The 16,366-nt window shown below is 40.6% G+C and overlaps 9 protein-coding genes across 9 annotated transcripts; 4 read left to right on the forward strand and 5 right to left on the reverse strand.

Annotated features, from left to right (window-relative positions):
- Positions 1 to 143: 143 nt before the first annotated feature.
- FOA43_004532 (uncharacterized protein) lies at positions 144 to 3,335 on the reverse strand (the record flags this gene model as incomplete). Its single annotated transcript, XM_038924765.1, has 1 exon — positions 144 to 3,335. The coding sequence occupies one exon, from the start codon at positions 3,333 to 3,335 to the stop codon at positions 144 to 146; it is 3,192 nt and encodes a 1,063-aa protein (XP_038780693.1).
- Positions 3,336 to 5,715: 2,380 nt separating this feature from the next.
- On the reverse strand, positions 5,716 to 7,000 carry FOA43_004533 (uncharacterized protein; the record flags this gene model as incomplete). Its single annotated transcript, XM_038924766.1, has 2 exons — positions 5,716 to 6,841; positions 6,996 to 7,000. 2 exons carry the CDS (start codon positions 6,998 to 7,000, stop codon positions 5,716 to 5,718), a joined length of 1,131 nt encoding a protein of 376 aa, XP_038780694.1.
- Positions 7,001 to 7,150: 150 nt separating this feature from the next.
- On the reverse strand, positions 7,151 to 7,750 carry RHO1 (GTP-binding protein Rho1; the record flags this gene model as incomplete). The annotated part of the gene is made up of 1 exon (XM_038924767.1): positions 7,151 to 7,750. The coding sequence occupies one exon, from the start codon at positions 7,748 to 7,750 to the stop codon at positions 7,151 to 7,153; it is 600 nt and encodes a 199-aa protein (XP_038780695.1).
- A 791-nt stretch (positions 7,751 to 8,541) lies between these two features.
- MET16 (3'-phosphoadenylsulfate reductase) lies at positions 8,542 to 9,315 on the reverse strand (the record flags this gene model as incomplete). Its single annotated transcript, XM_038924768.1, has 1 exon — positions 8,542 to 9,315. The coding sequence occupies one exon, from the start codon at positions 9,313 to 9,315 to the stop codon at positions 8,542 to 8,544; it is 774 nt and encodes a 257-aa protein (XP_038780696.1).
- A 208-nt stretch (positions 9,316 to 9,523) lies between these two features.
- On the forward strand, positions 9,524 to 9,964 carry FOA43_004536 (uncharacterized protein; the record flags this gene model as incomplete). The annotated part of the gene is made up of 1 exon (XM_038924769.1): positions 9,524 to 9,964. The coding sequence occupies one exon, from the start codon at positions 9,524 to 9,526 to the stop codon at positions 9,962 to 9,964; it is 441 nt and encodes a 146-aa protein (XP_038780697.1).
- Positions 9,965 to 10,364: 400 nt separating this feature from the next.
- FOA43_004537 (uncharacterized protein) lies at positions 10,365 to 11,086 on the forward strand (the record flags this gene model as incomplete). The annotated part of the gene is made up of 2 exons (XM_038924770.1): positions 10,365 to 11,003; positions 11,027 to 11,086. The coding sequence occupies 2 exons, from the start codon at positions 10,365 to 10,367 to the stop codon at positions 11,084 to 11,086; spliced, it is 699 nt and encodes a 232-aa protein (XP_038780698.1).
- Positions 11,087 to 11,114: 28 nt separating this feature from the next.
- On the reverse strand, positions 11,115 to 12,434 carry FOA43_004538 (uncharacterized protein; the record flags this gene model as incomplete). Its single annotated transcript, XM_038924771.1, has 1 exon — positions 11,115 to 12,434. One exon carries the CDS (start codon positions 12,432 to 12,434, stop codon positions 11,115 to 11,117), a length of 1,320 nt encoding a protein of 439 aa, XP_038780699.1.
- A 226-nt stretch (positions 12,435 to 12,660) lies between these two features.
- Positions 12,661 to 14,061, forward strand: FOA43_004539 (uncharacterized protein; the record flags this gene model as incomplete). The annotated part of the gene is made up of 1 exon (XM_038924772.1): positions 12,661 to 14,061. The coding sequence occupies one exon, from the start codon at positions 12,661 to 12,663 to the stop codon at positions 14,059 to 14,061; it is 1,401 nt and encodes a 466-aa protein (XP_038780700.1).
- Positions 14,062 to 14,348: 287 nt separating this feature from the next.
- On the forward strand, positions 14,349 to 16,340 carry FOA43_004540 (uncharacterized protein; the record flags this gene model as incomplete). Its single annotated transcript, XM_038924773.1, has 1 exon — positions 14,349 to 16,340. The coding sequence occupies one exon, from the start codon at positions 14,349 to 14,351 to the stop codon at positions 16,338 to 16,340; it is 1,992 nt and encodes a 663-aa protein (XP_038780701.1).
- Between the last annotated feature and the right edge of the window lie 26 nt (positions 16,341 to 16,366).

Here is a 16,366-nt window from a genome sequence, read left to right on the forward strand (position 1 = left end):
TGAATGATCTACTTATTACTACTCCCCAATTCGCTTCTTCAAAAACCCGAAAACTTATTTTTTCTAGACAAATGAGAACTGAGATATTCGTCTTATAGAAAAAGACGCACATGGCCAAGACGATCGTCCTCCCTCCTTTGCATCTACTCTTCGCTTTCTCCTAGCTCGTAGTAAACCTGTCGACAATTACATGCCAACTTCCTGACGCTTCTCTTATCATCGTCCAATCCAACCAAACTTTCCTTAATAATTTCCTTCTTAAAAGGTTGTAGTAAATGTATCTCATATTTGGAAACTCCCATAAGACACTCAAAGGCTTTAATCTTCACCTCTGCTCCTTTGCCACTACCTTGCTGCTTAATTATCTGTAACAATCTTGGAATTATCTCAGAGAGATGTTCACGAACCAGTTCACCTGCCTCCTCGATGGCTATTTCTAAGATACTCAAAGCAGACGAAATAATTAAACTCGATTTTTGAGTCAATGCCGTCATTACCACTGGCATAATTTCCTTCAAATGGGGCATGATCACCTGTTTCTCCGCATACTTTATAATAAGAGAAATCGTTAGGAGATATTCTTTGCGGTTGGATCCAGAATCCCTAAATTTCTCAATGAGAACAGGCAAAGTTGAATCCACGAACTTTTGCTTGTAGAATGTCCGAACGTTCACATTCAACACCACCAGTTTGCCAAACGCTCCTGGTCGTTTATACATAGTAAAGCCATCGGCATCAGCTACCAAGATTTCAAAACAACGGGAAACTAAATGAGACACTGTACCACCATTTTCCAACAATCTTATCAAGTGTTGTACAAACTCTTCACTCATCTCATCATTCTTCAATAGCAATCCCTTAGTTAACCATGCATAAACTTCCAATGCTGTGGCAATACTAGCAGTACTGGAAGAACCCTCTGTTTCAGCCTCCAACTTCTCACTCTTCTTCTGTAAATACTCCTTCTGTTCTTTTTTAAACCATTTGTTCACCACTAACGAGATAGTCTGTAGAACTGCCTGCCTCTCCACTAGATTAAGCTTTTCTCTGTGAAGAATTTCAATGGAAGAGTCCACAAAATCACCTGGATCCACTGGAAAGATCACAGTCCTATAATCTACAGTAGAGCAAATTCCAGTAAAGACAATGAATGACGTTGCATATCTGCTGTCTTCAATGTTAATACACTCACTAAGTGGTGTATGAAGAAGACTATTATCATTATCCGTACATTTTCCCTCAACAAACAACTTGAAAGCATCGTTGAACAATTGTTGGTGAAAGGAACCGTCACATTTAGCCACTACTTCTTTCAAAATCCGACCAATGTACTCTGCTGCAATTGAATCTTTATAAAGGCATGATTCTTGGTCGATGACTAGAGCGGGAAGCACAAGCGATAGGAAACGAGGAATGAACTTCTTCAAGTACTCATTAGTAGAATCGGCATAGGTCAATTTCTCTAGAATCTTAGAAAGAGAGAAGAGTAACAACTTCGCATAGTATTCCTCTGCAATATCATCTTTTCTTTTAAGAACTGCCTCCAACTTATTCAAAAGCCGAATGACTACCGAATTGATAATAAGCCGATTGTCAGAAATGATAAACAACACATCCAAAACCTTTTCTTTCGACATATCCACAGTATTCAATGAGTGAGAAGCAGATTCTCGAGCACTATCAGGAAGTAAGATGACTAATTTCGGAATGGTATACTCCAAAATGATCATTGGATAGTCTCTGGCTATACTGGTAAGTGCATCCAATGCCTGAGAAAATGTCTGTGGATTGTCATCTTCAAGTAACACATCCGTCAATGATTGCGCAATTAACTGACACTCTTCTGGTTCCAAGAACCCTTTCAACTTAAAAAGTTTCAGAACCAATTTGATTGCCAAACAACGCAGAGTGACTTCCAAGGTAGATGTTGAGAGTAAAGCACGGCTTAGAAGAGTATGAATATCGTCCTTAAATCTGAACATACAATTTGTAGGTTGAATTGCAAGCCCACGTTCGTTGAACAACTGGTGGTAGCTATCCAACATGAATGGGACATTTCGAAGTAGCGCTCTTTGGTCTTTAATGCTTATATCATCCTTCTTCAAAGGAGCAAGAAACGCCTCCATTGTCTTGGGAACAAGTAAATTATATGTATTGAGGTTGGCACCACACATGACAGATATGATAACTGTGGCCTGCTTAAGCTTAGTGCTTTCTGGATCGCTAAGATACTCTTTCAATGAATCAAACACCAAGATCAAGTAGTCACGATAAGAATTCATTCCAGTGTCAACGAACTTTCTTGAGAACGACTCAAAAATCTGAAGAGTAACAGCCACGGTTCTTTCGTCTTCGCTTTCTGCATTTTCATAGTATTTGAACATATCATGAATATTATCAGCACTGGCCAACTCTCGATGCAAAATCTCGAATTTAAGTGAATTCCAAAGAGAAATCCAGTACTCTTCCACAGTAGAGGCTGTGTAATTCTCTATACACTGTTTGATTGTCATCAGAACATCCATCTTGACAGAAGGAGATGTCGAAGCCATTTTCTCAACAAGGTTTGGAAAAGCTTCCTTTGCATAGACAGAATTGGACGACATACAATCTCTCAGTGCCTTTTTAAGTTGATCCCCCGTGATTTCGTAGGGATTATTGTCTGGCGCCTTGAAAGATATAGGAAAATAGCAGAAAATACAATCAAACATATCCTCTTCTTTGGCACCGATATCGAATTTCATCGAGATGCTCTTATTCAACTGGAAGGAAGACATCAAATTCTTTGGATCCTTCTCATTGGTGGTTATATTAACAAATGCGTCAATAAATTGATCGTTAAGACAAGCTACCAAGTGATCCTCAAATTTGGACAACAGATCTCTTAGTATATCAAAAGCAACGCATCTTGTTGAGGCCAATTGATCAGTGGGATGGTATTTATTGGTTATTTGAACTAATAAATTGTCTAACTCATCAGATGGAAACCTAACCATCTTGATTAGAGCATCGATTCCCAAAAGAATCTCCTTTGTACATTTCACATCGTCTAATTTAGACGTATAGAAAGCCAACAGAACCTTGATATCCTGTACCATCAACTGGTTCTTATCAATCTGAGATAAAACAGACGAGAGAAGTAATAATGAGCGTGATCTCACATTTTCAGACTCTTCAGTTAGAAAGTCTCCCATATTTTTGATGAAGTCTAACAATGAGAGCTTATTGGCTTCTATCATTAGGATCAATTCTGTCACGGCCTCCTTTGGTCTATCAGATGTCTGATCCACAGCAACCATAAATTGGTTGACATAAGTTCGAGTTTCCAGCGACATGATCAACAAAGAGGGGATAAAAAACAAGTATAAGAAGGCAATTAGAACAAGTATCAAATCCGTTAAGCATTTTGAGTTTTTTTCTCTTCGATTTTCTTTTCTCCCATCTTCCCAATCGAGAAGAAGGATTTTAGGGATTTTTCACAGATCTATTTGAGATCGTAGCGCCGTATAATCTTAACATTTAATAAATATATATTTTCTCCTTTTCTACTTTGCTTTGTTAAACATTTGCTACTTTCATCAAGCGCTCAGCTCACTACCATCCGTCAGGTAAACGGACAAACAATGACCACCACGTCGTTGACAGTCTATGGGTTGGGCGCTTAATTAATTATAACCGTTATAACTTTTGGATACTATTCTAAAGTTAAGATGAAGTTTGTATGGCTCTATCAGCTGTACCTCTTCTGGCGGACAACGGTTATGTTCTCGCATCATTCGACGTTCACATGCTTCAGACCGAAGCTGTCGATTCTATTTTCTGACCTTCATTGGTTTTCTTTTATATGTTAGGATGACTTGAGAGTTACTCTACAGCCAGTAGAGGTTCTCCTTCAGCATCATCCCTGTCACTTCACTTTCGGCTTATTTTCACGCTGTATCCTTCTTAAGAACCATTCACCACAATAGGTTCTTTTGCTTAAGGTGTCACCACCAGCACGATATCTTACCGTAAGCAGACGCTTCTTATACTTGAATCATACCAAGCTCTTGAAAAGCCTAACTGTTATCTCTCTTCTGTATATAATTTTAAGGGACCCCGCTCACCACTTTGGGAGTCTCCCACCTTGGACTATAGAAGAGACCTTATTCGGCTTTCAGCGATTATTACGACATTTCCTTTTCACGGTATCCGGAAGGACCATTCACCACTCTAGGACTTTCTGGGTATGTCAGAAGGGGGATTCTCCAGTCCAATCGCCAAAAGGTCTTCTTTTTAGAAACTACTTCTTCTCCTTGGCATACTTAGCCAGGGCTGCAAGTGGACAAGAAAATACACATAGATGCAGACATCTTTGCTTTCAATTTTGCTACGGCGTTGCTTATTATATTTGCTTGTGGTCATAGGCAGACAGCTCTTATCTCAAAACATGAAAAGAACAAATGGATACAACTGTGGTTACTGGAAAGGAGTTTTTCCTTATTAGGGACAAGCATACCAACTAGAAAGCTCTTCCAAAAAGGGTAAGTTACTAAACAGAGCAGCGCGTACTGCTATAGAGTATTGTAGTGTGTTATGATTTGCAAGAGGGACGAGTCCGGGCCTTATGGTCTCCCTCCGGAACCAACGCCGGCACTCCGCACCTTAACGCGACCCAAACGCAAGCCAATGGGCACCACGGGATTCATCGGATTTTTCTCTATAGAGTGAAGAACCAAAGGAAATTTTGTAAGGCGCAATTGGATTAGACACGAAGATCGGCGAAGTCATTTATGGAAGACTCCAGAGAAAACTTGTCAAAGAATATGGTCCGAAAGTAAGTACATTCGGTATCCACCTGATCCCTTTTGTGAAAACTGAAGCTTTCCTTAAACCTACATTAGATGCATCGACTCGGAGAGAGAGCCGGGGTGTTAAGGAAGAGGCAATAGGGTAAGCATGAACTGAGATGATAGTAATAGATACCTGTGTCGAGGGATTGATGGGAAGATGATAACATTAAGGAATGGGAAACACATGTTCGGCAGTCTCGACTCTATATAGAGAGATATGACAGCTGTCAGTTCATGGAGTAACTCCCGATCCAAAATGAAGTATTCCCTATATATTCCTTTCTTGGCCAAATCGTGTAGCATATTCTTTACTTGGAAGTAAGTGGATTCCAGATAGAAGGCATCAACAGGATTCGGAGATATTCCAAGAACAATCTACAAGATGGCCGAGTAGCTTTTTCCTCTATATTAGAATGCCTTTGTACCTATGCTGGATGACATTGCGTCTTAGCGTGCTGGGCTACGTCGTTATGAAGTTGCAGGTTGCTGACCGGGGTAGGTCGAAGTCGGAGAACCAGAGGTCAATTGACTCTCACTACTTGCAAACTTACACCAGCAATACTTTGTAGTCTGAACAAACTGTAAACTGTTTATAAGGGCTTATTCACGGGCGGAAAGACATCTAGTCTGCTTGATATTCAAAGACGGAAGAATAGCACCACCAGGAGTTCACAGCTCTGTATCCTTTAGTTAAGTAGTGTTTTCATTTGGGTGATGGTCGATCAATTTGCTCAGTCAGGGTTGTCTCTTGACTGAAAATCAACTGCCAAAATCGTTGGTAGTCCTGGCTCATCACCAGGAGTTGATCGTCTCATTTCGTTTGCCTATCGAACCAATTTTTTTTCTTAATACACTTTTCACACACACCATAGAAGCAGTAAATCTATAAATCGTCAAACTTAGTAATTCCATGGGATGATATCGTAGGAAGGGCCTGTGGCTTTAGCTTCTTATTAGGTGGACCAGAAGAGGAATCGGAAGAAGCAATACTGGCAGCGTCGTCATTGTCGTCATTACCCTTATTACTCCATAACTTTAGCTTATCAATTCCAGCGCTAACTAACCGATACTCGTGGTCCAAATCCAAAATACTGACACTATCATCATCCTTTTCAGTATGAAAAATCTGTTCGATTTTTCTTCCGTGAGCTATATCAATCTTGCTCACAATACCGTTGGACATCCCCACATATCCATATCTATCGTTACTATCCATGGCACTGATAACGGATTCCGCAGACTCCTCTTTATCCAGATTAATTCGTGAGATCTGGTCCTCAAATTCGTTATATTCAGGCTTCCACACGGTCACAATACCTTCTGCCATTCCACATATCATCGTCTTTTGCGTATCCTGGTCTACCCAAGCACACGAGAGGACCTCATCATCCTGACTCTCGCTTTTATGAATCACTTTCTCCTTTCTGATATCCCAGTTGGCTAAAGTTAATGATCCTATACTCACAAACTTGTAGTCCGATTTGGGAGCACAATGGCAGATTCCATTCACGGCATCCCCATGAACTTTCTTCAACTCATACAATTTCTCCATACTATTTGTATCATAGCATTTAACATTTCCATCTTCATCTCCTACAATCAAAAAAGGCTTGTTAGGAACCGTCAAAATTCTAGTAATAGTAGCTTCTACTCCTTCTTCAGCTTCAGCACTATCATTCCTTTCAATTTTCGCCACAACTTTACCCGTGCTCACATCAGCTTTCTTGATCACACCATCGCTACCTGCCGTATATATATATTCTCCCTGGCAGTCAAATTTGACATCTCGACAGCTTCCCTTGTGTCTTTTTGTCCTCCAAGACATCACTACAGCATCGTTCTCAACGTCATCAAGATCAACTTCCTTACCATACACTCCAACGGTGGTACAATTCGGTAGCCCTAAGCTAGAATCATATGTATTGAAAGGAAGAACAGAATCTTCCAACTTTTGAGCATCATATTTGAACAGCTTGACCTCTCCTTGAGCTGTTCCAGTAACAAATAGACTATTAGAAGGATGAAAAGACGTACAGAATAGAGGATCCGTAACAGAATGACTCAATTGTAAGATCGGGTAACTGTTCGATTCCGAAATCTTGTGAGACTTGCTTTTCGCCATTATTCACTTTAAGATGAAGAAGTGAACCAGCTCCGTTAAACTTCATGGATTTTAAGTATGAAAATTTATAGAAGAAAAATTTGATCAACTTTCCAATGCTACTAAAGTGAATCAGATAACACCATAGTATCGATTAAGTACCTATTTACTACAGATATTTGGGCTCGCTTATTCGCTGGTTCATATAACTCGCTGTTCATAGAACAACACACTTCTTCTTCTTCTCCTTCTTCTCCTTGGTTTGTAAAGCAGCTCTGGTAGCGGTCTCAAAGACCTCTCTAACACCCTGGTTCAACTTGGCAGAACATTCCATATAAGTAAGAGCTTTAATTTTCTCAGCAATATCCTGTCCCTCAGCAGTAGAGACAGGTCTTTGACCAACCTGAGACAACTGTTCGATGGTACGAGGATCATTTCTGAGATCGATCTTACATCCAACAAGAATTATAGGAACACCTTGACAGAAATGTAGCACTTCTGAGATCCACTTCTCTTCAACATTCTCCAAAGTATCTGGAGCACTCACGGCGAAACAGATTAAAATCACGTTCGAATCTGGGTACGAAAGAGGTCTCAATCTATCGTAATCTTCCTGGCCTGCAGTATCCCAAAGGGCCAATTCTATTCTTCTTCCATCTACTTCAACATCTGCCACATAGTTTTCAAACACTGTTGGCACATAGAGTTCTGGAAAGGCTCCTTTAGAAAAAACAATCAAAAGACATGTCTTACCGCAAGCACCATCTCCGACAATCACCAACTTCTTTCTAATCTTAGGCATCTGGGCTGTAGACATTGTATTGTGTGGTTGTATTAGTATCCCTGTATGATAACACTATGCTTAGTTGTTATAGTTTAGATCCTAAAATCCTGACACTTTAAATAAGAATGTTAGTACTTTGTTATTGAGACAGATAAGAATATGTTCCTGTTCCTGCTTTTAAGCCACCAACAAAAATTTTCTTCCTTGATTTTCCCGATCTTCTAAGCCGCGAAAATGAGGCCAAGCCAAGCCAAAAATGGAAAATGGAAACTAAGAAAAAAAAAACCAAAGAGGGCGTAGCCATGTTCTGTTGCTCGATATGAACCGTCGATCGACTTAAAGACAAACGACAAAAGACAAAAGCACAGGGGAACGAAGGCACGCACGATCAAGCAATCGAGAAAGAGGAAGGGAAAATAGGTAAAGTCAGAAAAGATGCGGAACAGTGCAGCAGCCGATGAGAAGGGAGGATCAAGTCGATATTGAAGGATTAAACATGCTCTTGTTTCGATACTGTCACATTGATCCCATTGTTCTCCTTCCACAAAAGCGCAGTAAATGGCGGCTCAAATTCTTAGCAACCCTTTCAATGTAAAATACTTACCTTGAATTGAGTTAGTGATTCAAACGAGATGCTTAACTACGAAATAGTAAACAACAATGAAGAACACAAACAAGGGGGGGAATGTGTGAAGATAACCAATTCATTTAAAAATTTAAAAATAACTGGGGCCAGGCAAGGATCGCGTTGATTGAACAAGCACCGCCGCATAGAGACAACAAGGATTGTGGCAGTGCGTATTATATATATACATATCTTGAAATCATTTATCTAGCTGTTCTTCTTGCTCTGAAAACTTTCTGTACTTCGATGTCTGGTGAATTCCACACTCAGTCTTTACTTGACCCTTCCATCTTCCACTTCTCTCGTCTTCTCCCTCCTTAACTGGGGAAGTGGAATGCCAGTCCCCCACCGATTTATAGCCCAAATCTAAAAGTTCGTTATAGGGAACGTTGTGCAACTTAATGTATTTCTGAACATCCTCAAAGCTCCAGTTGACTAGTGGATTAATCTTCACTATTCCCACAGCCTCGTCAATATCCACAACGGGTAACTGGGCTCTGGCTGCACCTTGAGATCTTCGTCTACCTGTAAACACAGCCTGAATATTAAGCTGTTTATAAGCTCTTTCCAAGGGTTCCACTTTGGCCACGAAATCATATTTTAGCTGGTCCTTTTCCCAAAGTTCGTCACCATATTTATCTCTGAACTGCTCCTCCGTATAACAACCCTCGGGCTTGAACACGTGTAATTTGTGGTCAGGATATCTGGTTTTCACTTTAGAAATGAGATCCAGCGTCTGCGGGAAATGGTACAACGTATCGATGAATACCAGTTCTACGATGAAACCTAACTTATTCAGAATGTCCAGAATACACAATCCACTGAGCCCAAAAGCCGTTGTCTGATATAAGTTTGGGAAAGTCAAAATGGCCCACTTAATAATCTCGTCAGGGTTTAGATTACTGAGTGTTTTGTTCCAGTGATCTAGTTGAGCTTGACTGATTTTCAAGGTGTCCTTATATATTAGTGACATTTGTCGATGATAAAGTGAGAGAAACAGGTTTGTTCAGTAACTCTCCTAGAACTCTGCCCTCCATTCCAATCTATTCTTTCCCTTGCTAAATAAATGGATTGTGAAAAATCACGTGCATTCGAGACAGTGAAAAATTTAAAGAAACTCAAAATCTCACTGAGAAGACTTTACTACCCACCTGCTTGCACTAATAATCCTCCTCCAAATTATGACTACGGAAACCAGATTTGATCCAGATACAGCTCTTGGCAACGTTCAAAATGAACTCTCAGATATCATAGAGACATTCGTTCATCTTGGTGTTCAGGTGCACGACTTCCAAGGAACGGAAGAAGCCAAACTCGGATTGGCCAACAATATTAATAAAGTTGTAAGTGAGTTAGAGAAATTAAGTGATAAGCCGGATTTAAAGTCTATTGCCATCCCCCTAGATATTATCAACTACGTAGAAGATGGACGAAATCCCGATATCTACACTCGAGAATTCGTAGAGGTGGTAAGAAAACTCAACCAATATCTCAACGGAAAATCGTTAGCATTACAGAATTTCAGAAACACTTTAGGAGCGGCTATAAAGCAAGAATTCCCAGAATTAGCTGACCAGGTGGATGATATAAAGGCAAGAACCGATCTAGACGATAAGAAATAGACGTGTGCGGGCCATTATTATCTATCACTTCTTCTATTTATTTATTTTATTTCTGTTTTTTTGTTTATGTCCGTTCCATTGCATCACATCTGCGTGTTTAGTTACTTAATTGGGATGACATGTCAACATGCGCAATAGTCCTGTAAAAACGTCTTTTTCAAAGTTGTGAGTTTTTATACGGGAAGTGTATTTGTTGTGTTTGTATTTTTATAGTATCAATGCTACTACTATCAACATGAAGCAAGACCGTTCACCCCTTCAATTGATGTCGGCCAATCAGATAAACACCATAAATAGGAAGAAGTCTAGATTGGATCTTATTGATAATACAAAACTTACCTCGTTCCCCTTGGCCCATCCACTGAAAGAAAAAATACATAATGAAGATAGTTTTACTGATATGAAGGATAGTGAAATAGACATTATGAAATGTGATTGCTCACATGATATTTCAGTAGTGAATAGTGATGATGATATGACACCGTTAGCTCTTATTGAGGATTACATAGAAGAGCCTGAATATTCAAGAGGTGACATTAAGCGAGCGCATAAGAGAGTGTCTGTAATGGACTTCAAGCAATCGATGAGATGCGACAAAGAGACAGAAATGAAAGAGATTTCTTCTGGACTTTCATGTCGACCCATTTTTGGATCTAATACTACTGAATCCGTTTTGGGACTATCAGGTTCTACGCTGAAAATCATGCAGGAATCTGGCGTTGATATCAATAATAACTTCAATATTGCATCTGCTACATCCTCCATCTCCTACAACGAAGACCCATACATGTTAGATGCTCTGGTAAACCAGCAGAAGATGTCCCAAACATCATTGAAATACTGCATTATCTGTGAAAAACCGCTCTACGAAAGAAGTAACTTGATTCCAATCGATAGAAACTATAGAGAAATCGTCTGCTGCAACTGCTTCCAGGAATACGAAAGTATGTGGGCCATCCTTAAGCGGATGAATATTTCTACACAGATTGATAATACTGATGATTGCACTTTTGCCACTCTCTCTAAAGACGAAACAGTGGTATTCGACAGCCTCATTAATAGACTCAAGCAAATAAGAAACGACGATACCAGACTCAGAGTGCAGATGCAAAATCGCAGTAAATCTCACTTCATACGCCACGCGCATTGGCTACGCTAACGAATCTAAATATTTTAAAGCACTCTCCAATTGACCCTTTTCGTAACATGCCACTTTACCTTGAAATTTGTCCTTTCCTCCACCTCTTAGGCTGGGTAACCGTTCCTTTAATCCAGGTAAAACAGTATCCAGTTGGTTTCCAAATACAATGGCTGCTCCCGACTGATGTGCCTCACCTGTTAATAAGACCACTGTGCCTTCAGCTAATGGACTCATCTGCTTGAAAATGTGGAAAATATAAGCCAAGTCGGCATCAGATCTATGGTGATACACAACTTTATGGTCTTGCAATTTCCTCTTTAACTCTTCAGCTTCAAAAATGGCAATCTCTTTCAACAAATTAGATTCTCTGGTCTGTAACTTGCGGTTATCTTTTGCTAAAGTTCTCACCTTTTCAGGTAACATTTCTTGCTGACAGGTCAAAGAACCGACCAATTCCTTCAAAATTTGATGTGAATGTCCGGCATACTTGATAACACGGTCGCCACAGATGAAATTGAGTCTAGAATTACTACCCTTTCCACTAACTTCGTTGAGTAAAGCAATAGCCTTGATCTGAGAAGTAGAACACATATGGGTTCCACAGCAAGGATTGGCATCTAATTTTCCAATATGAACTATTCTCAATCGACCCTTCTCCTTATCATATTTCTCTGGGCTCTGATCGGGAACCTCCACATAGATCGGAATTGCAGCAGTGATGTAATCATTAACTTCTTTACCTATAGATTTCAATTCATCAGCAGTCAATTTACGGGGCAATTCAATGTAGTTGATCATTTCTCCCATATTCCAACTCAATGTAGGCAACTCACGTTTATCTAACACAGCAGAAAGTAAATGCTGTCCCGTATGCTGCTGCATGTGATCAAACCGTCTCTCCCAGTCAACCACCATTGTAACATTCTCTCCTACAGCAACGGGCTCGGTAGTCACATGTATAGCCTTCAACTCCTCTCTTTTAACTTCCTTGACGGCAATATGACGAGCAGACTCTCCGATTTCGAGATATCCAGTATCGGAAGGCTGACCTCCACCTTCAGGAAACAATATGGTGTCTTCTAGTTGTACTTCATAAAGAGGTGTTAATGGCAAATCTGAAGCAGATTCAGGCTTCTCAGAGTTCTTTGAGTTCTTTGAGTTTTTTGAGTTCTTGGATTTCGAGTTCTTCGAGTTCTTCGAGTCCTTCGATTTAGAGTCCTGACTCATCTGACTCACCTTAACTTCCTCGCACGAAATAACCCGAGAAACCAAAGTTTTCAAGTACGAATCTCTCTGACATGCTAAGACACCTAGAATAGCAGGAGGCATAATATTTATGATTGGAGAGAAAAAAAGAGTGTCCCATGAATATCGATCTGACTCTCTCTTTCTGTACGAATTATTACTCAGTGATAGGAAATCGCTGTCGCGAAGCTTTTTTTTCTCGAAGACTCAAAATTCAAAAAATTAATTGAGAGTGAAGATTCAGCAGGCAAACTAAATCTGTTAAAGCTTAATCGTCACGCTTTCCTATTAATTGTTTATATTTATAGGCATGATAAGACGAGATATAAACCCAGGAAATCAACGGAAGCAGGGGAGATCGTCTGGTGGATTTTTCTCTCGCGTCGGCCGTATATTTTCCACTCCATCAACAGTGTCTAAGGCTGAATCGAATACGAAACAAAAACAAATAGTGGGCCCTTCAATCGTTCGTCCAAGCAAATCGTTTGCCAACACCTCTATAAATGCGGCCAGCAATCTTTCTGCAGTCGACTTCACTAGTCTTTCGAACGTTAACACCACATACAACAACAGAAATCCTAATGATACTCTTGCAGAGTTCTTCAAGCGCAAAGGAGATGCACCTCTTAGTGAAATAGAAGTGGAGGGAGTGATGTCATTGATTAACAAGAGTCAGCAAATCAGCCAGGGTCAAATTTTTCCCAATCGGACAACCGTGGGCATTCCTGCAGGTAATATGAGTACCAATGCCACTATGACAACCCAGAATAACTCTTCATTAATACACGGATTTAATAACACGACTATACTAAGGCCATCACACGTGAAAACGCCTGTGAGTATTCATACCCCTTCATATAAACCCAAGACAAGGGTAATCAGAAGACCCCACAGCCAAACTCGGATAGTTAACTATAGTGGGCATAGAAAAAGACTGACATCACCGCTTCTCATGAAGCAGCAACAGCAAAAGCCTCCCTCTAAGAGAAGAATTGTAAATGGAGGTGTTATAGATCTTACCGATTTAGGGGATGAAGACGACTTAACGCATAAGCCTACCAATGGGTTTGTGGAGATAAAAGTGGAGAGAAAAAGTGAAAGGACATCTCAGAAAGAGCTGAGTAAAACCGCCAGTAAAGTGTTGGCGATATTGCGTGGTGAGCTCAGTGTTAGGTCACCAAATTTGCCTTCTGTTGAATCCAACACGAAGCCGGTGATGAAAATGATTGGAAATCCTAAAAGAAGTTTAGGAGAAGTCAAACTAGACAAATCTGCTGCTAAACCGTTGCAAATTACACTAAAATCTCTTCCAGTTGCCAAACCAGTGCAACCGGTGGTGTCCTCCTTTTCTCATCCAGCCAAATCATTTCATTTCAGCTCGGACTTTTCCAAGAAAGACAGTATTCAGAGAGCTCCTCCCTTGAAGCCCGTGGAATCTCTGGAGTCTATCGGATCCGTCAAACCAGTCAAACTCGTCAAGTCTGTCGATCGAATTGATCAATTCGTCTTTCCAGACGTGACTTCCTCGAATAGACGACTGCTAGAGCATTTGGAGCCTATAAATGGAGCACAGTTGACCCCAAAAGAAGTTATAGAGCGTTTCTCCTTCCCCGGTGTAGAAGATGCGGATTCTGCAACCGTGGCCGGTATAAACGACAATACCGTGCAGTTATACCAAGATGTATTTGGTTTTTGCGGAGATCCAGCATAATTTTGTATCTGAATAGCATTAAACTAGTTTCTGTAGAAAACTTACCCGTCCCTTTAGAGGAGAAAAGAAGGCAGAGTTGAGAGATGGCCACTACTTCTCAACTCATGGTTAACTCAATTAAATCCCCAAATTACCGGAATTGGACTAATCGGCTTTCTGGTCGGTCGATCGAGTAGGACGAATCTTCCCTTCTCAGGTATTTGAGATATTTTTTCAGATCTTTCCATTTTGTCCTCCTTTACTCTTGTGCTTGTTCTAGCTGTAGAAGAACTTTGTAATCTTTAGAGATGAGTTCGAGAGCGCTAAGGAAGTTGGAAAGACCAAATATTGAGGACGAGCTTGCGAAAATTGCAAGTTCCATAGAGAAGAAGAGTGAAGACCCAGAAGAACACTTAGAGAAGAAGGACTTTAAGCATAGGATGAATGCATTTTCTGCACTATTAGATGTTGAGGAAGAGGAAGAGGAGGAGACACCGATTGCAGCTGAAATGAAGGTTTCTGATGAAACCAGTTCGGATGAATTTGTTGATGCTGTGCAGAGTATTCAAAGTAATAGGAAAGGAAATAAGAGCCGAAAGAGTCGCAAAAATCGAAGCAAAAGGCAAGTAAAGAAAGTGGATGATCTCGGCGATGACGAGCTTGACAATCTTTTGTCGAAAATTCAGATCAAGGACGCCAAGGATGAAAAAAAAGATGAAGATGATGACTTGGAACAAGACACGGTGACTCGGCCGTCACCTTTATACGCACCAGGAGGTCGACTATTTACAATGAGGATGTTCAATAGATGCAGTGAATTGGTGAGACCTCAGAAGCGGTATTTGGATCCAGATAAAGAGTACGAAGGTCTTTTTGGAAAGCTTTCTAGCGCTGCCATTGAAGATGCAGACTCTACGGCGTCTTCTTTCATTACTCCGGAGGTTCTTAAGCAGATTAAAAAGCTCAGCAAACGTGTCAGAGGTTGGGGAGGTCGTGATAGACGTAGTGTTCCTGGCACTATGAGAAAATTGGTTCTTACTAAAATTAGAGACGACTGGTTACCTACAAACAAGAAGCCATTGGTGATGGAGGAACTGACGGACAGCGATATTATTAAACTTTATGAAGTTCGATATCCCCAGGATTGGGAAGCGGCTATCAGTGAACAGATCAAACGAGACAAGAGAGCTGGAGTCAGCTACTTTAGGCTCACAGAGGGCCCTCTATACTCGAGGATGCTCACTACCGAATTTTTCATCTCTGTGGCCATTCAACCCGATCATGAAAGCATAATGCGGCTTCTTCAGAAGGCACCTTATCACTTGGAAAGCATTTTGCAGGTCTCTTCCATCCTTCAAAGGCAAGGAGATACCTCAAACACAAACGGTTTAATTGAAAGAGGGTTGTTCATTTTTGATTGGTCGTTGAAGAATACTTTCAACCTTGCCGGAGGCAAATCTCGTATCCCCTTCGAGTTCTATCTAAACCGACAGATTTATCTCACCATTTTCCGTTACATTAAGGTGCTTACCAAGAAGTCTACCTTCTATACAGCATTGAATTATACCAAGCTGCTCTTCTCGTTCGATCCCAACGATGATCCTTATGGGGTTCGCTACTTTATAGACTTTTACGCTTTTATGTCTGGCGATTACCAATACCTTGTGGACTTATATAACTCTGCTTTGATCCAGTGCTACGAGGAATGGCTAACCCCTTCTATTTGTTTTAGTGCTGCTTACTGTATGTGGAAGCTTGGAAAGGTTGATGAGGCTGGACAAATGCTAGAAGATGCTGTTCTCAGACATCCTTATACGGCGTTTGAGATTCTCAGCAAACTTCACAGCGATTCCAAGGCATGGAACTCAAGCCATGTCGTGTCTGACTCGGTGAATATTAGCACTGCTATTTATATGGTAAGAGTTAATACCTTACTAGAGGAACCCGAATTGAGAAGTTTTGTTGTGGACAAAATGAAGCAGGTGCTTGCCTCTCTTGATGTGGCCTCCGCTTTGAAAGACCATTGCTACTTCAACAAGCTCGAAGAGATTCCTCAAAACTTGTTGAGACACGTTGTATTGTCCAACGAAACCTCAGCAATGGCCAAGATTCCAGAATCTTTCTGGACCAAGAACGAGGTGTACGAATTCGACGTTCTTCCACCGGAAAAGGGTACCAAGATATACAATTACATCGACCAAAACCGGGTAGCAGACGCTGTGATGAGTCGAACAATGCAGACAGCAGAAGGCCAACAGATTCAAGAATTGATGAGACAGGAACAAGCAGAAAATGAATAATCACACATTAATATATAGAAAAGATA

The sequence above is a fragment of the Brettanomyces nanus genome, chromosome 4 (genome assembly GCF_011074865.1).
Source record: "Brettanomyces nanus chromosome 4, complete sequence".
NCBI lineage: Eukaryota > Fungi > Ascomycota > Pichiomycetes > Pichiales > Pichiaceae > Brettanomyces > Brettanomyces nanus.